The sequence below is a fragment of the Pongo abelii genome, chromosome 6 (genome assembly GCF_028885655.2).
Source record: "Pongo abelii isolate AG06213 chromosome 6, NHGRI_mPonAbe1-v2.0_pri, whole genome shotgun sequence".
In the NCBI taxonomy this organism is placed as follows: domain Eukaryota; kingdom Metazoa; phylum Chordata; class Mammalia; order Primates; family Hominidae; genus Pongo; species Pongo abelii.
Window position 1 is genome coordinate 1562963 of NC_071991.2, and position 18993 is coordinate 1581955.

Below are 18993 nucleotides of genomic sequence, written 5' to 3' on the forward strand. Positions count from 1 at the left end.
GCTGACGGGTGTGAGTTGAGGGCACAGAGCCCCGGCCCTGTGTGGGGCTCCTGGAGGCCGTGGACAGACGGGGAAGCTGTGAAAGGAGACGCCGCCCCGCCCGGCCAAGCAGCCTGCACCCGGGCCAGGCCAGGGCCCCCAGAGCTTCCACCCTTTCTTGTGGATGCTGGGGATTTTCAGCTGGACCACCTCCCAGACGAGGACACTGAGGCCAGGAGAGGCTAGAGAGCTTGGCAGGTGCGCTGGGCCCAGACACGCGGCTCCTGCCTGCCTCGCGGCCCGCTCCTCTGTCGGGGCCTGTCACCGGGAAACCCCTTTTTCAACAGCGATGATGACACTGGAACCAAGCTGGTCTCCGTCCCTCCTGCTCACATGCGCCCACACTCCCTCTCGAGGCAGGTTGAGCCCCGGCCTGGACTGCCCCACGCTGCCTTCCGTCCACGCAGAGCGGGCTCGGCCCTCAGGGCTTTCCTTCAAGCCGTGTTGGAAAGAAGCAGAAGCAGCCTCACCCGTGGGGCGGAGGCGGCTGAGGGTCAGGAGGCCGGGAGGAGAGAGGGCCTCTGTGGAGCTGGCTCCCTGGTGTCCAAGTCCCTGCTCTGTGACCTCAGGCAACTTGCTCCATCTCTCTGGGCTCAGTCGCTGTCCCAGCTGGCGTGAGCGCCGAGCATGTCAGTTTCCTGGCACAGTCCTTGGCTGGTCCGAGGGGGCATTTGGGGGAAACTGACTTCTCCCCTGTCCTAAAGCGCAGGCCTGAAGTGTTGCTGACATAGGAGCTCAGCCCCCGACACCTCAGCCTCTGCCGCCCAGAGCCCACACGGTGTCTGGGTCTCCAGAAGGGGAGCCCTCGGCCACGCACCCTCCAAACGCAGATTTGAGCAACTCGATCCCTAACAGGACAGCCTTCCCCATGGCAAGGGCAGAGCAGGCCTAGAGCCCGGCCAGTGCCCCCAGCCTCCAGAAACTGCCCCTTGGCAGCAGGTCCCTGGGGAGCACCACGCCCCCACCTGCTGACAGAGTGAGACACGGGGGGCGCCTGGTGGGCCTATCTTATCAGGCAACCTGGCTGGGCCCTGCAGACCCACTGGCCTTGGATCCCCATGTCCTCAGCCCAGAAAGCAAGAGGCTGGGAGCCGGCTCTCTCTAGCCCAGACCCCACTGGTCTGTGCCCACCCTGCTGAGTCCCTCGGAGACCCCAGGTCCCACTGTTCCCGGTGGCCGTGGCCATGGGTGGGGGCAGCACGGGTGGGAGCCACGGTCTGGGGGTGGTGCCCACTAGGCCTTCCTGTCTGCTCTCCATGCCCAGTGCCTGAGCCCCCCAGGCCTTGCCCACTTCTGCTGCCTCTGCCTCAGCCCCCACCCAACCTGTGCTGCGGGCCCCAGACACACAGAACCGACTGCCACCTGTAGGCCAGGTCACCATACTGTCCCCTGACGGGCCCTGGGCCTGGGGGGCACCCTGCAGTGACACCCCTCACCCTGGGCCAGTGTGTGTCCTCCCAGAAGCCCCCTTAGTCCCTGGGCAGCTACTGTTCTCGCCGCCAGGATTTCCAAGGCCACTTGGGTGCCTCCGGCTTCCTGAGGGCAGGGCACGTGTCTGAGGCTCAGCTCCTCAAACCCAGGGCCGCACCTGGCACGTGGAGGAAGAAGAGAAGGGGAGGAGGCAGGTGCCCAGGTGGGAGCCCCCTCTGTGCCCCCTAGGAGTGTCCCCCCCACCAGGTACTCAGGGCCCTGCCCTCGTGGACTTGTCCGCTCGCCGTGGGTGGGGCTGGCACAAGGCCCATTTTGGAGGAAGTAGAGGCTCCCGGGAGAAAGGCGGCGGCTGTGATCGCACAGGCCAGGCTCTGCCCTGCACTGCCCTGGACCACGAGGCTGCCCACCCCAGACAGGTGGGACCCCTTTCCCACATGCAGAGCGCAGACTCTGAGCAGCAGCCTCCTGTGACCCCCACCGAGTCCTGCTCCTCAGGCTCAGGGCCTGTGGGAACAGAAGCCAAGACCCAGTAGAAAATCCAAGGTGTTTAAATATAAATAAGAGCGATTCCCACACCCCGCCGTGCCGGCCAGCCTCACGGGCACCCGGTGGTTCCGCGACCCATCCCAGGCACACACTCCCCTGGGTGGGAGCCTGGCCAGGGCTCCCCTGTGGCTGGTGTGTGGAGACACGTGGCCCCTTCTCCACGTGCCCACAACCTCCGCAGCAGGCTCCGAGGAGGCCCAGCCCCGTCCAGCCTGTGTGGACCCCGCCGGCCTGCGGCGCCCGGAGCTGCTGACTGTGTCACAGCCGGGCTGCCCAGCACCCCGGCGCCCCTCCCTCTAGCTGCCCAGCCTGGGATCCATCCTCTGTCTGTCTCCTGAGCCAGAGAGTCTGACCCACTCACAGCTCCTGTGGGGCCCGTGCAGCCAAGGCCCCGCAGCCACACTCACTCTCTGCCCCACAGTGGCCCCTGGGGGGCTGATGGCCAGGTGATCCCAGGGGGTCCCCAGGCTCTTCCGATTGGCTCAGGTGCCCTCTCCTGGGGCGGCGGGCCCACCTGGGTGCCTGGCAGGGCCATCAGGTGCCCTGACCCCCGGGCTGGAGGGAGGATGGGAAGTGGGCTCCGAGGGCCTCACAGGAGGGCTCTCAGGAGAGGCCCCACCTTTGGCAGGAGTTGGTGGGTGAGGGGGCCCTGTTCTTCCCCAGAGGCCTGGGCAGACTGGGTTCCTATAGCACCGGCAGCCCAGGCCCCCCTACAGGTCCTCCGAGGGGATCAGCATCCGCTTCTCCAGGCTCCGGCTCTTCCTGCTCCCGCCGGAGCCGCTGCCGGGGTGGGTGCCGGGCCTGGGCGCCTCGTGCGTGGCCTGCTGCGTGTAGTGCTGGTAGGCGGGGGAGAAGTTGTGGATGGCGTCCTGCACGATGTCCTGGGGGCTCACTGTCTCCCTGATGCCGCTGGAGATGCTCTGCATGGGTGCCGGTGGGGCTGGGGGAGGGCAGCGTATGAGCCCCACCGTCCCCCCTGCACTCCAGCCCCCCAGACAAGCCTCCTCAGCCCCCCCTCCCAAGATGCCCAGAGCTGTAGTCCCCGCGTGTCCAGGTCTGGCCTCGGCCAGTGGAGGGTGACCCCAGACCCCGGGCCCCAGCCCAGCTTGCTCCACCCAGCACCGGCCCTGTCCCTGGCCAGACCCCTGCCAAGGACCACATCCCCTAGAGCTTCCGAGGGGCTCCAAGCAGCGGAGTACGCCTTTGGCTGGCCTTGGGTGGGCACCCTGGTCTCTCCACGAGACTGATGAGAAGCCAGGCAGGCCACAGGCTGTCCCCGCCCTAATGGGGGGTGTGCCTGGCAGGGGACACCCATCCCCCATCACCATCGGGGTCCGGGACCGCCTGGACCCCACACAGCCCAGGTGCCTGTCTGGAGCCGGATGCCCTTTGCCCGTCTCCCTGCCCAGCGAGCTGGCATTCCTGGGCCTCAAGAATGGCACGGACACAGACTCGGTGCCCGGGGCAGGGCTGTGCGCTCCGGGTGCCCCGGCTGGAAGGCAGGGTGTACCTGGTGAGTTCTCCTTCTTCTCTGCATACACCTGGCAGGGGAAGGCATAGCGCAGGGCCACGGAGGCGAACAGCATCTCCACGCAGATGATGAAGTTCTGGTAGCCGGCGGCCAGTGTGCCAGCCCCCAGCTTGTTCCCGCTGCTGGTCTCCACCTCTGGGATGACCCCGCACCGCTCCAGGACAGCCAGCAGCAGCCCTGCGGACGTCACGGCCGCTCAGCCCCAGCCCCAGACGGGCTCTGCAGGGGAGGAAGAGGCCCTGGACCCCGCAGTGGCTCCTCTGACGGGCGCTGTGACCCCATCTGTGTGGTCTCGTCCCACCCCAGGAGACTGAGGTTCAGGGGGGCAGGGCGCCTCCAAAGTCAGGGGTCCTGAACCCCCCAGAGGCTCCTCTGACGGGTGCTGTGACCGTCCGTGTGGTCTTGTCCCACCGGGAGACTGAGGTTCAGGGGGGCAGGGCGCCTCCAAAGTCGGGGAGGTCTCAGCACAGCAGGTGTTCAGGAGCTCTCCCGGGCCCGCCCTGCCGCTCCAGCCCCAGATCCTGGGCCCATGCCCTGTCTGGTGGCCATCCTCCTCTGCCAAGGTGGGCTGTGAGTGCCCTGGCCTGGCCCAGGGCCCAGTGGGGACCGGGACTCAGGAAACGCCAGTGTGGCCTCTGTGCAACCTCTCTCCACCGACCGTGGGGCCAGACCTGCTGGCGGGACCTCCCCACTCCCCCGTGCTGGCGGGACCTCTCCACTCCCCCGTGGTGCTGGCGGGACCTCCCGACTCCCCCGTGCTGGCGGGACCTCCCCACTCCCCCGTACTGGCGGGACCTCCCCACTCCCCCGTGCTGGCGGGACCTCCCCACTCCCCCGTGCTGGCGGGACCTCCCGACTCCCCCGTGCTGGCGGGACCTCCCCACTCCCCCGTGGTGCTGGCGGGACCTCCCCACTCCCCCGTGGTGCTGGCGGGACCTCTCCACTCCCCCGTGGTGCTGGCGGGACCTCCCGAATCCCCCGTGCTGGCGGGACCTCCCCACTCCCCCGTGCCCGCAGGTTCTACCCTGGCTTCCAGCTGACCTGTGCTGCAGCTGGAGAAACTGAAGCACGTGGGGGCTAGGGAAGGGGGCGTGAGGTGACCCCAGGCTCACTGGACTGCAGCCCCCACCTCGGTAGCACCCCTGCCCCACCTGCCCCACACACCTTGCCAGAACGACAGGAAGATGACGGCTTTGATGGTGAGGAACTTGAGGACGGGCTGGAAGGGCCGCAGGAGCTCCCTGGTGGTGAAGTAGAAGAGGAACAGGGCGTAGAGGGCGAGGCTGACGGAGGCGTTGTAGATGAGGGTCACATAGAGATAGCCGCTGCGGACACTGGGACAGACGGGGGCTGTGGTCAGGGCGGTCCCACGACCCCGCCACCGTCCCCACCCTAGAGCCGCCGTCGCCGCACCCTTGGCCTGGCCCCCACCCTGAGCTTGGCAGCATGGGCCCTGCAGGGATCCTGCCCAGATCTGATCCTCACTCCAGGGCCTGCAGGAGAGCGTGGGGAGCTGGGGGTGGCTGGGGGGCCTATGCAGGGGTAGGGCAGGGACATGTGGCCGTTCTCCCTCCCGGCCCTGCTCCTCCTCGTCCCAGGATCCCGTCCTCTGCTCAGGCAGCATCCAGGCTGCCTCTGTCGGAACGCTGCCTCCCAACCCCATCCACCCGGCCACTGCCTGAAGATCCTCTGTGTGGTGGACACACAGGTGTCGTTCCCGTGTGAGTGTGTGCACATAGGTGTGTGTGCATGTATGTCATGTGCGCACATATTTCATTGTGTGTGCACATATTGCGTGGGGTTCATTGTGCACATATTGGGGTTCATTGTGTGTGCACATATTGCGTGCATGTGTACATACGTGTGTGGTTGTGGTGTGTGCATGGTTTGCGCATATGCTGTGTGCATGTGTGAACATGTGATGCACGTGTATGATGCGTGTGCACAGGTGACAGCCCATGTGTCCACGTGTGTGAGCATGTGTGTGGCACTGATGAGCATGTGTGTGGACCTTGGCAGAGGCCCTCCCTGTGTCGGGTGGCTGCCTGTGTGCTCAGCCAACAGGTCGGGGTGGACCTTGGTCCCCTTGCCCCAGGTGCCCTTAATATCAAGAGTGCTCAAGGCTGGGCGGGGGCTGGGGCCGTCACTGCCTGGCCAGAAGCCCTGGGGTCCTCGGCACAGACGCTGGCACAGACGCTAGACTCACCCCGGCCGTGTCCTGTGAGGGGAGGTCCAGGCCCCTGGCCTTGGCAGGCACCGAGGTCCTTGTGGAGAGGAAGTGGGTACCTGTCTTGGGCGGGGTCCCTAGCCTAGCTGGACGCCAAGCCCTCCTCGTTGGGCTCCACTGCCGGGCCCCGGGGGACCCAGTGCCCATCTCATGCCAGGCGCCCCCGCAGCTCCTGCCTTACTTGAGCCCAGCTGGGTGCCAAGTCCGCCTTGTTGGGCCCCACTCCTGGGCCCCGGGGGACCCAGTGCCCACCTCATGCCAGGCGCCCCCGCAGCTCCCGCCTTACTTGAAGTCCCCATCGTGGTATTTGCCGAATGCCTGGAGGATGATGGTGGTGACGGCCATGACGGGCTTCACCAGGCAGAACTGCAGAGTGGCCTGGGGGCGACGGCACCCGGTGGGCCTGGGGCCAGGTCCCCCAGGGGCCCAGGAACGGGGGTTGGGGCAGCCCGCAGTGAGCAGCCCCCCGACACTGGGTGGGGTGGCGCTGGGCCAGCCAGGGCCCCCGAAGGGGCTTGGGTGGGCGGAGGGCAGGCAGGGCTGGGTGGGCCCCCTCACCTGCTTGCAGAAGCGCAGAAACCCGATGGAGTAGGTCATGCCCCGGAGGCAGCAGGTGCCGTAGAAGCAGCTGGACCTGCGGAGGACGTCCCTGAGCCGGTGTGGGAGAACGCAGCCCCAGCGCCGCCGGGCTCCCCGTCCCAGGTGTGTGGTGTGTGGGGGCTCTGGGGTGACGGGCTTACTTGATAGGTTTGCCACGAATCTCAGCCATGATGGCGCCCTCGCCTCCCAGGTACTGGAAACACAGGCTCAGGAAGCTGTAAATGACAAAGGCTGCAGGGAGCACAGAGGGGGACCAGCCGTGAGCCCTGAGCTGCACTGGGACCCCATGGCGCCCATCTCACCAGGAGAGGAGGAGGCTCGGGAGTGGCCAGGCCCGGCAGGCCACACAGCAAGAGGCTCCTGATGAACCCCATCCCCAGCGGGGCAGCCTGAGAGGGTCAGGGCGCTCCATCAGGGCCCCGCTTTCACCCCAGGCCAGGGTAGGTCCACCGAGCCCGTCTCACGGAGGCTGTGGGGTCGGTCATGTGTTCCAGGCCTGCCAGCACCACTAACCCTGACTATCCTGGCAGCCCTTCTGACAGGGGCCCCGAGAGTGGGGTGCTCTGGGGGCTGGCCATGGAAGTGCGTCTGTGCATGCAGGGCCCGGGGAGTCTCTCCCTCCGCTCCCCCGACCTGACGTGGCCCGGGGCCCACCTTCGTAGCAGTCCCGCACAGAGTCAAAATAGACGTAGTACTGGTGGTCTCCCAGGAGGAGGAGGCTGAGCCAGGAGTCGAAGGCGTAGATGGGCACGATGAGGAGCAGGCGGATGATGTAACGTTGCTCCTGTGGCATGGTGTAGGAGCTCAGGTGCAGGTAGATCTGGGTGCAGGAAGGTTCGGGTGAGAGCCAGGTCCACCTGGTACCCCTGCACCAGCCCAGGTGAGCTGGGAAGGAGGTGGGGGTGGGTGTAGGCCACCAGGCACCTTCTATGTTTGCATTTTCTAGTTTTCTACAATGGGCATCCTTATTACAATTAGAGAAAATAAATTGTTTGCCTATTGTAATTAGATAAATACTTTTATACGTATTTACTATAGAAGTACATATAAGTATGAATGTATATGTTAAATACATATTTCTGATTACAACTAAAAATAATACACATTTTAAGAATTTACTTTTTATGGCCGGGCGCAGTGGCTCACGCCTGTACTCCCAGCACTTTTGGAGGCCGAGGTGGGTGGATCATTTGAGGTCAAGAGTTCAAGATCAGCCTGGCCAACATGGTGAAACACAGTCTCTACTAAATATACAAAAATTAGCCAGGTGTGGTGGCGTGCGCCTGTAATCCCAGCTACTCGAGAGGCTGAGGCAGGAGAATCGCTTGAGCCTGGGAGGTGAAGATTGCGGTGAACCAAGATTGCGCCACTGCACTCCAGTCTGGGTGACAGAGCGAGACCCTGTCTCAAAAAAATATACATTTTTTTGAGAAACATGGTCTCGCTCTGTTGCCCAGGTTTTTTTTTGAGACAGGGTCTTGCTCTGTCGCCCAGACTGGAGTGCAGTGGTACAGTCATGGCTCACTGCAGCCTTGAACTCCCGGGCTCGAGTGATCTGCCTACCTCAGCCTGCTGAGTATTGGGACTACAGGTGTGCACCACCTTGCCTGGCTAATTTTTGTATTTTTTGTACAGACAGGGTCTCACTGTGTTGCCCAGGCTGGTCTCAAAGTCCTAGGCTCAAGTGATGCTCCTGCCTCCCTCTCCCAAAGTGCTGGGAGTACAGGCGTGAGCCACTGCACCTGGCCTAAAATTTATTTTTTAAATTGGCAAATCAAAATTGTATGCATTTACAGTGTGCCTCGTGATGTCTGATATGTGTGTTCGTGGGGAATGGCTGAGTCAAACCCATTAACATCTCCATTATCTCCCATACTTAGCATTTCTTTGCAGGGAGAACATGTAAAATGTACTCTCTTAGCAATTTTCAAGCATAGAATACATTGTTATTTATAATAGTCACCATGTTGTACAATAGATTTTTTTTTTTTTCTGAATAAGTTCCTTGGGCATGAGTGAGGGTCCTGTTTGTTCTTAGCCTGGGAATGGGAATGCTCAGTAATTCCTTCATTCAGCAGGCATTTTGGGAGCCCAGCTAAGTGTCCCACCTGGGGGACAGAGAGGGGACATGTCTTGGTCCTGGGCTGGGCAGACTTTCAGAAGGCACATTGGCTTTTGCTGTGGGGACATCCAAAGGATGTGCATCCTTTGATTCCTAAGAATTTGTCCCTCCCTAGGGGCCGGGCATGGTGGCCCACGCCTGTAATCTTAGCACTTTGGGAGGCCAAGGTGGGCGGATTGCCTGAGCTCAGGAGTTCGAGACCAGCCTGGCCAACAGGGCGAACTCCATCTCTACTAAAAAATACAAAAATTAGCCAGGCGTGGTGGCGGGCGCCTGTAGTCCCAGCTACTCGGGAGGCTGAGGTGGGCGGACGGCTTAAATCTGGGAGGTGGAGGCTGCAGTGAGCAATGATTGTGCCACTGGACTCCAGTATGGGCCACAGAGTGAGATATTGCCTGAAAGAAAAGCAAGCCTGGGAAAAAATATGGGTGATTATAGTGTTTGCCTTTAAACCTTTCTAGATTTTCCATGTTTTTATTTTTTTTTAATTTTTAATTATTATTTTTCTTTATTGAGACGGAGTCTTGCCCTGTTGCCCAGGCTGGAGTGCAGTGTTGCAATCTCAGCTCACTGAAACCTCCGCCTCCCGGGTTCAAGTGATTCTCCTGCCTCAGCCTCCCAAGTAGCTGGGATTACAGGTGCGCACTACCATGCCTGGCTAATTTTTGTATTTTTAGTAGAGACAGAGTTTCCCCCATGTTGGCCAGGCTGGTCTTAAACTCCTGACCTCGGGTGATCTACCCGCCTTGGCCTCCCACAATGCTGGGATTACAGGTGTGAGACACCACGCCCGACCGATTTTCCATGTTTTCTGTGAGGATACAACTCAACTACAGGGTCTTTGAGACAGGGTCAGCTGAACCTGGGAGATGGGCGCACGGGGGCTCCTGGGGAAGGCCTTCTGGAGGAGGTGCATGTACGGCAGTGGGCGAACAGAGGCTACGTGCACCTGGCCGCTTGGGGTGCAGCTCAGGGAGTTGGGGGAGGTTGGAGGCAGGAACCTCCTTATCAGTCACACGCTCCCCACCGATGCCTGGGAGGGACGGCATGACCAGCCATCAGGAGACCTTTCTGGGGGCTGGCGCTACCTGGCTGGGTGACCTTGACAAGCCACTGTCCTCTCTGGCCTCGGTCCTCCCATGTACAAAGTGAGGGAGATCCAGCCACTCTGTGTCCTGCCTGGGACTCCTCAGTCAAGGGTGACTCTGGCGGTGGGCTCAGGGGTAGGACAGGGCCTGAACTCCAGACCAAGGGGTCTCCATGAGCCCTGTCTTGACTGCGAGGCCCCATGAAGCTGAAACCACACTATAGCCGCGCACACACAGCCTGTTCCCAGGATTATAGCGCAAAGACGGCCTCCTCCGGGAAGCCCTCTCTGATGGCCTTACAGGAAGGGCCTGCCTCGGCACCGCCTCCGCGGCTCTGCACCCTCCAGGCCACACTCATATACGTCTACCTTGGGTTCTGGTTATCTGTTCATAGCTCACTGCAACCTTGAACTGGGCTCAAGCGATCCTCCCACCTCAGCCTCCCAAGTAGCTGGGACTAACGGTGCAGGCCCCCATGCCCGGCTAATAAGCAGTTAATAAACTGTCACTGAGATGCTGCCTTGGAGGCTTGTGGCCATCGGTGTCCCTGCCTGCCAGTCTCCTGATGGCCCCCTGCCCCGGCTCACCTACAGATCCATTCCTTACACCAGTGCCCCGTGCACCCGGGAAGCAGCTCTGCTCTCAGCCCAGCCCTCCACAGCATTTCTGGGCTCCCAGCACCCCCTGAAAGCCACCTCACCACACTGGGGTCAAGGGTTCTGGACAAACCCCTGCAGCCGTGTGGCCCTCGCAGGCCTGCACACGCACTCCCACCCCACCCCTGCGCACACTGCCCTGGCCTCTCTGTGTATCCGAGGCTCTCAGGAGGGTCCCGTCCCTGACCCCCTGCCCTCTCTGCCCAGCCCTTGCCCTCGGGCACCACTTTTTTCTTGCCCCTGCCTGGCCCTTCCTTGCCACAGCGCTTGGCCGCTTCTCTACCTGGGGGCTGTTCTATTCCCACCTGGGGACTGCTCCGGGTCGGGGGCTGTGTGTGGCTTAGGGCTTGGGGAAGTTGCTTCTCACCCGTCTCTTGCACAGGAGTCCCAGTCCCTCTAGCCAAGCTGTGACCTTTGCTCCCCAGCTCCCTACAGAGCAAAGTCTAACTCCCTGCCAACCTCCCACCAGCCTTCTCCAGGGTACCACGCCTCTGGAAGGAGAAGGCCCCTTCCCCTTTCCAGCTATGTGAGCCCGGGAAAGACCTCTGGTCTCTCTGAGACTCAGTCTTCTTGTCTGTGAAATGGGACCACACTGCGGACCTCAGTGAGCCGAGTTACGAGCCTGTGAAACAGCCAGGGGTGCCCAGTGGGCGCTCTGCCCTCAGCCTGGCAGAGACCTCCCCATTTTCAGGCCCAGCTCCCACATGCCACGTCCTGGGGAAGCTCATCCCCTCCCCCGTGCCCTGGCCGATCCCACTTCTGACAGCGTCTCTAGCAGCAGCACCCAGAGGGGCTGGGCTGAGCCACGGCCACGTCCTGTGGAGACCAGGGTCCTGAAGGAGGCTCGGGGGAGGGCGGAAGGGCTTACCTGGTGGCAGGTGAGCACCAGGGCAGTCCACACGAAGATCCCTGAGACGCCTCGGGCCAGCGCGGAGGTGAGGAAGAGCCAGGGGTCCCCCTGGGAGCCGTTCCCCATGTGGTCCATCTGCAGCCCAGCTGGCACGGCCGGTGGGGGGCTGGGCTGCGGCCAGGTCGCTGACACCAGGGGGACGCCGGCTGTCTCCAGGATCCCTGAGACATTACTCATCTGCAGAGGGAGGGAGGACACACACCGGGAGGAGTAAGGGCAAAGGTACTGGCTCCCGGCAGCAGGAAGCAGCCGGGCAGGGAGGAGACAGTGAGACGGGCGCTGAGGCTGAGCCACCCACCAGGCCGCACCCCCCACACGGACACCAGCGCCAGGCCCGGCTCCCTCCCTGCTCCGAGCTCAGCCATCCAAGCTCACCCATCAGCCACCTGCGACCTGAGGGTCCCACCTCAATTCCCCCTTATAAAACCAGCTTCCACCTCCGAGTCTCAGCCTTGCAGGGAGCCTGCTTCTTAGGGGACAAAGACCGTCTTCCAGTGGGGCAGAAGAGGGGGAACCCCTGCCACCCTGCCCGCCTGGGAGGTCTGGGGAGCAGGTGCAGACCAGCACTGCCTGCCCCGGCAGGAGGGGGTGTGCAGCCACCCCCATAGGAGGAGCCGGCCCTCACTGGCTCTGGGACCTGCCCACCCGCCTGGGAGCTCGGCTTTGCTGGGTTCTTGGCAGCACTGGGTGCCTGTTCTTCCGTCTCTCACTAACCTGCTGGGGCCCTGAGTCCACCCTCTCCCACACTCACAGCCCAGTCCAGCCTCCTCCTCTCCCTCTGGTCTGCGGTCACAGGGCCCGGCTCTACATTTGCTGGCAGGAAGCACCTGGCCCAGTCCAGGGAGGCCCAGCCTCCAGGGAAGCCTAGCTGGTCATTCTCATGGCCACGTGGCCCCAACTGGAGGCCCCACTGTGGGTGGGGCAAGGCCAGGATCTGAAGGGCTGTGCCAGGCTGGGGCGGGGCGGCCAGGGCCTCACGTCCCCAGTGGCCCACCTGGGCCCCAGGCTGCAGGCCCGTCCCCTCCTGTCCCCTCCCACGGCTGACACCCTATCCTCCCGGCTGTTTGCTGGGTGGCAGCTGGCTCCCAGGAACCTGTTGGCCGCCTGGCGCCCTCACCTGCCTGTGCCAGACGGCCAGGCAGCTGCCACCCGGTGCGGACAGGTGGGAGAGGTCTGTGGCAGGCCAAGGAGGGCCGGGCTGCAGGAGGAGGGGTGGAGAGCTAATGGTACAGGGGGTGTACCCCTGGGGGGTGACAGGGGTCCTGAAACGAGGTAGAGGTGGCAGGCACACAGCACTGTGGATATACTTACTGCCACTGAATTGTTCACTTAAACCTGGGTAAATTGAGGTTGTGTGAATTTCATCTGAATTAAAAAAAAAAATCCACGCCCCAAGAGATGTGTTGAAAACATTTATGTTTTCTGGGCCAGGCGCAGTGGCTCACGCCTATCATCCCAACACTTTGGGAGCCCAAGGTGGGTGGATCACTTGAGGTCAGGAGTTCGAGACCAGCCTGGCCAACATGGTGAAACCCTGTCTCTACTAAATATACAAAAATTAGCCAGGTGTGGCAGCGTGCACCTGTAATTCCAGCTACTCAAGAGGCTGAGACAGGAGAATCGCTTGAACTCAGAAGGCGGAGGTTGCAGTAAGCTGAGATCACACCACTGCACTCCAGCCTGGGGACAGAGGGAGACTCTGTCTCAAAAAAAAAAAAAAAAAAAAGGAAATATTTCTGGTTTTTGTGGATCAAGGCAGGCAGGAGGGGGCGAGTGACAGCCCAGTCCCTGGACCCTTCGGAGTCTGGCAAGGGGTTGGGGGGCCCTGAGGGTCCCTGTCACCCCCATGCAGAGGCCCCTGTGGAAAAAAAACTCACCCACCCCGGCTCCTGGGAGAGGGATGTGGGCCCTCAGCCCATCTCTTGTCCTGTTCTGGTTACGCTTGGGCTCATGCCGCTGGGGCCACCATTGCCAAGTCCTGCTCCATGCCCGCAACGGATCCACGTGCTCCTTGTCCTTCATGTCTCCTACCCTCCCACAGCCCTGGGCATCAGGGCTCAAGGGGTCGAGGCTGGAATGACTGGAGCCACTGTTCCCCTTTTATTTTTAATTTATTTATTTTTTGAGACAGAGTCTCGCTCTGTCACCAGGCTGGAGTGCAGTGGTGCAATCTCAGCTCACTGCAACCTCTGCCTCCCGGGTTCAAGTGATTCTCCTGCCTCAGCCTCCCGAGTAGCTGGGATTACAGGCGCCCGCCACCACATCTAGCTAATTTTTCTATTTTTAGTAGAGACGGGGTTTCACCACGTTGGCCAGGCTGGGCTCGAACTCCTGACCTCAGGTGATCTGCCCGCCTCGGCCTCCCAAAGTGCTGGGATTACGGGTGTGAGCCACCACGTCCGGCCTGTTCGCCTTTTAGAGATGGGAACGAGGGGCGCATCAACGTGTCCAGCATCCTCGAGGGGTCCGTGAGGGGCCCGGGCTGAGGCCCATCCTTCCCTGGGACACCCTGCCTGCTCTCCCCAACCCCTCCACAGACACTGTCCCTCCAGGGAGGCTCCCTTGTGGGGAACAAGCTCAGGAAGTCGTGCCCAGCTCTCAGGCCCTCCTTGCCTAACCTCCCCATCAGCGCCCACCCGAGCCCGGGCCCAGAGCCACAGCCTGCTCCCCAGGCCGGGACCTTCTGGACCAACCGACCCTGCTCCCGGGTGACTCTGTCCTGCAGCCTCAGGCGTCACTTCTGGAGAGACCATCCCCGCTGTCCCATCACCCTCCTCACTGTGTGTTCGACTCCCGGTCCACCTGTCTGTGTTTGCTGCTGGTCCTCCCTCGGCGGGAGCTGCCAGAGCCTAGAGCGGTGCCCTGTCCATGCTCGGGGCACGGCGGTGGTGGGGTAGGGGCTGTCATGCTGAGGCGGTGGCCCTGTGGGCTAAGGTCTCCCCTTGGCCAGGCAGGGGTGCTGGAAAGCGGTCCCCAACTTCCGTCCAGCTGCATTCCCGCTGCAGCCACAGGTACTCCCGCCAGCCTCCCACCCAGCCCGCAGAGCCCCAGGCAGTTGGCTCAGCGCGTGCGGATGTCGCCCTCTGGCTGTTAAGTGTCGGGATCACGGTCACGGACAACTATGAAGTGACGATGGCTGGGGGCCCGTTTGAAGGGTGAAGACTTTGGTGCCTGGGCATGTGCAGAGCTGGAAGGGACCATGAATCCCCTCATCCAACTCGCTTATGCTACAGGCAGGGAAACTGAGGCCCCAGCCCCTGCTTGATTTGTGTCCGGCCCCCAGCACAGGATGAAGCCTCAGGCCCCTCCCCGGGCTGATGGTGGGAATGGCTGTGCAGACAGCAGGAAGCACTGTGGCTAGATGTCAGCAGGACCTTTCTGGCGGGAGCCACCAGAGCCAGGCTTCTGGGAGGGCTCTGGCTTTGGGGAGGCTCAGGGCTTGAGCCCCGGACACAGATCGAGGGACCTCCAAAGCTCTGCCTTCCGCCAGAGGCAGATCCTCTGTGGAAAAAGGTGGGGTTTTCTCACAAGGCCAGCTGGGCACTGGACAGAGAGGCCTGCTGATCTCCTCAGCCCACAGCTGTCCCAGCGGGGAGTGTGGGTGCAGGGTCTTTTTTTTTTTTTTTGAGACAGAGTCTTGCTCTGTTGCCCAGGCTGGAGTGCAGTGGTGCAATCTCAGCTCACTGCAAGCTCCGCCTCCCCGGTTCACGCCATTTTCCTGCCTCAGCGTCCCAAGTAGCTGAGACTACAGGCGCCCGCCACCACGCCCGGCTAATTTTTGTGTTTTTGGTAGAGACGGGGTTTCACCGTGTTAGCCAGGATGGTCTCGATCTCCTGACCTCGTGATCTGCCCACCTCAGCCTCCCAAAGTGCTGGGATTAGAGGCGTGAGCCACCGAGCCCGGCCAGGTGCAGGGTCTCTGGTGTCAACCTGAGCTGGTTCATGGCTCCTGAGGGTCCCTGATCCTTAGAAGCCCCTTCAGTCAGGGCTTCCTCCTGCCCTGATGGTGGGGGGCAGGTCCAGCGTGGCTCCGGGTTGTTCTCACAGCCACCCTTCCCTAGCATGTTCTTGTTTAGCCGCTGCCTCTAGGAAGGCGTCCCGAGAGCCCGGGCTCTGGCCCCTAAGCCCAGAGCTCCAGGTGCTCTTGCACACTCGAGGAAATGACTTTTCCTTATCAGGCAGCCTTGGCTGTATCCCTTCTCCCCAGCACTGGGCCTTGCAGGCCTTTTATAAACCTGAGGCTCTGAAAAGAGAGGAGGCCTCTGCCATCTCCACCCACCCTTCCTTCTCCAGCTTTCTGTCCACGTCACTCTCAGATGTGGCCTCGGCCCTTGGCCCTTTGTCTTGCCCATGGCCTCGGCCAACTTGGCAGGCGCCTTTGCCTCTTGGAGCCTCTGTTTTCTCATCTGTAAAGTGGGTTTGCTCCAAGGCCTGGCCAAAGCAGGATTTGATCCATGCTGGTCTGCCTGCCCATCTTCTGGGTCACACTCCCCACTGGCCTGCCTGTCCCTGCCCCTGCTGTCCCAACCCTGGTCCCAGCCCTGGCCCTACCTTTGCTGTACCCACCCCAGCTCTCTCTCCATCACCTGCTCCTCGTCTCCTGGGCGACACTCCCCAACCAGCCTGCCTCTGTCCCCATCCCTGCTGTCCCCACCCCAGCTCTCTCTCCATCACCTGCTCCTCGTCTCCTGGGCCACGCTCTCCACCTGGCCTGCCTCTGTCCCTACCCCAGCTCTCTCTCCATCACCTGCTCCTCGTCTCCTGGGCCACACTCCCCAACCAGCCTGCCTCTGTCCCCATCCCTGCTGTCCCCACCCCAGCTCTGTCTCCATCACATCTGCCTCTTTTGTCCCCACATCCAGGCAGGCCCAGGCACTACCAGGGTTTCTTCCAAATCCCTGCCCGAGGTGCCCGATCATTCAGCAAAGCGAACACTCAGAGTTCTTGGGTGTGAACTCCAGCCCTGCCATTCCCCTGTGTGCGCCCCTCAGCCTCCACGTCCCCACCTGGAAAATGGGAGCAGTAATGCCTGCCCTGCGAGGCTGCTGAGTGGACACAGTGAGGCCCACAACGTGTGCACACCGTGCTGAATGGCCACTGGCTTCCCTCTCTCCCCTACCCAGTGACCACCTGCCCGGACATGTGAGTCCTCCCATTCCTGAGCCCCTGGGATGGGTCTGGCCCTCACCCGCCTGGCTCTCAGCTGGTTCTGGCCCTGCCAGTGTCTGTGGGTGTCTCCAGGGTCTCCCCAGCGGGTTCCAAGTCTCTCTGAGCCCTGCAGTGCAGCCCCCATCTCCCTCCCCTGCCCCCGCCCAGGCCTGGTCCATTCTGGGCACACTGAGAGACACCCTGGGTGAGAAAGGGTCCCACGGAACAGCCAGTCCTCTTCCTCCTCCCCAGGGAGGACGCCGGCCCCAAGTCCCACAGGGAGTTTATGGGGGGCCTGGCTGGAGCCCCTCTGCACCCTGCTGCCTCCAGGCACCCCACAAATGCTGGTGGATTGCTTAGTTCTGACCCCCTTCCACTCCACGTGGTTCTGAGATGCCACTGAAGTAATTCCTTGAAGAGGGTCACACAGCCCCGAAGGGGACAAGTGGGGATGGGACCCCGAATCTGAGGCCTTGCGTCTCCCTTACCCCCACCTGTCTCCATCAGGGCCGGCCCTGCCGTGAGGGGCCTCTGCCTGGTGGGTATCCAGAGCCTGCACAGAGGCTGGACCACCGTTCCCAAGCCTCACGGCAGCTCCCCAGGCAGGGACTTGCCTCAGCCCCCAGCAGGTAGGGCACAGCCAGACCAGGGCTTGGGGTCCCATGTCCCCCTCGGCCTGCAGCTGATACGTGCCCGGGTCTGGAGGTGAGGGGTCAGGACTGGCCAAGGCCTTCACGTCCCCGAAGCAGAACCCATACTCCTGTCCCACGGCCAGGCGGGCAGACCCCATGGCACTGCCCGGAGAACCTGGCTCCCCAAGAGGAAGCGGGTCTTGGCTGAGGGCCCCTCACTCCTCCAGCCTGGTCAGCCACCGCTGGCTTTAATGAAGGGGAGGCGCCCTGCGGGGAGGTGCCCTGCGGGGAGGTGCGGACCCCCTTCCACTACCCGTGGGGGCTGCGGGGCCTTTATGGAGAGTGGGCCGGGCTTTTGCTGCTGACTCTGTTCAGGGATGAACACAGGTCCCTGCTGTGGTGCAGGACCTGGGACCCCCCTACACTTTGCCTTGCCCTGGGGTCTGGTCTCCACATGGCCCTCCCAGCCTCCGGCGCAGGACCTCATGCCAGGGTGCGGCCCGTGTCATGCCCGGGAGGCTCATGGTGCATTGCTGCCCCTGGCCCAGAGCAAGAAAGAGTGGGAGGAGCCGGATGCGCCAGCTCGGGCACCGTGGACCAAGGGTGCTGGTCTGGGGATGTCAGGAGCGGGGCCTGGTCCCCACGGAGGAGCAGTTGGGAGGTTGACCGCTCTGCCACCTGCTCACAGGGCTGCCGGCTGATCGAGGCCTCACCCAGTGCTGGTGTCACAGCCTCTGCGTCCAGTCACAGGAGGCGGCAGGGCTGGCTGGGCCTGATTTTTCTGGCGGGGGCGGGACACTGACCAAGCCCATTGCAGGACAGACCTGTCTGCCCAGATCCAGGCGACGGGGCCCTCTGACCATTGTTCACTGTGTCCAGGTGCCCGGAGCTGTGGGGAGGCCGAGAAGCCGCCCAGCCAGTCCCACACCCTGGCCCTGGCACAGCTACCTCCTGCCCTCATGAGAAACCCAGCTGAGGGTCCATGAGCTGCTGCCTGGTTCCAGGCCGGCCGCCCTGCTAGTACCCACCCCGACCCCCTGCCTGCTCGTCTCTCTGCAGATGTGGACAGACAAGGTGTACCCCCTGCCTGCCTCCTTCGCTGCTGGGTGGAACTCGGGGCTCCCGGGAGCCACCTCCTCAGGGCTGGCTCATTCAGTGTCCCAGGCTGAGATGCACACCAGAGGGATGAGGTGACCGGTGGGCACGCATCTTGGACACCCGGCTTCCCAGGCCTGCCCCACCCAGTCCTGCGGCCCTCCCCTGGGGGCCCTGACCAGCAGTTCACCAAGGCAGCAGCCCCGGGTGTGAGCAGGGGGTGACAGGGATGGGGCTCCACATCCTCCCAGCTCTGCTTCTGGGATTCCCCCGGCTCCTGTCCATGGGCACGGCCTCCTGGGAGCTGAGTGGGGCGGGCAGGCAGCATGGCCTCTTGGTGATCCACATGTCCCTCCTCACTGGGGCTGGGGAGCAGCCCCCACAGCCAGGAGGAGCAGGCCCTGGGCCAGATGCCACAAGCTGGGGCCTGGCTCTGGCTGTGTACGGTGTCTGTGACCTCAGGCAGAGCCTGTGCCAGCCTGTGCCTGTCTCCACCGGCACGAGCTATGCGGCAGGTCAGGGAGGCCAGGCCAGGGCCTCAGGTTGGCCTCCCTGTCATCTGCCCTTCTAGGGACACAGGCTGTTGCATGGGAGAGCCAGCCTGGCCAGGCCCTGGGACTCAGCCCCACTGTCTCAGCTGGCCTGGCGACCTGGCAGGCAGGTGCAGCATAGGGGGGCCCTTGCCTCAGCTTCTGACTCTCGAGCAATTCTGTTTTGCCTGAGCCCATCAGCCCCAGATCCCGGGGCGGGGCCGTCCCAAAGATCTGCTCTCTTCCTCCCATAGGTCTCCCGTCCTGTCCTCCGGGGCCCAGCCCCCACTTCCCTGCTGCTGTCCCTGGTCCCTCTGTTGCCCCCATCCCCAGAAAGTCACCCAGGGCCTGCCTGTACTTGCCTTCACCTGAGGGAGCTGCCAGCCCTGGGCGTGTACGGGTCGGGGGCACCCTTTCATCTGGAGCCAGGGTGGGGGG

The 18993-nt window shown here is 62.8% G+C and overlaps 1 protein-coding gene across 1 annotated transcript; it reads right to left on the reverse strand.

The window, feature by feature from the left end:
• Positions 1–1175: 1175 nt before the first annotated feature.
• TMEM184A (transmembrane protein 184A) lies at positions 1176–11344 on the reverse strand. Its single transcript, XM_024241287.3, has 8 exons — positions 11109–11344; positions 7029–7194; positions 6515–6605; positions 6333–6408; positions 6061–6152; positions 4712–4881; positions 3527–3724; positions 1176–2956 (listed from the first exon to the last, which is right to left on the reverse strand). The coding sequence occupies exons 1-8, from the start codon at positions 11325–11327 to the stop codon at positions 2727–2729; spliced, it is 1242 nt and encodes a 413-aa protein (XP_024097055.1). The 5' UTR covers positions 11328–11344; the 3' UTR covers positions 1176–2726.
• Positions 11345–18993: the final 7649 nt, after the last annotated feature.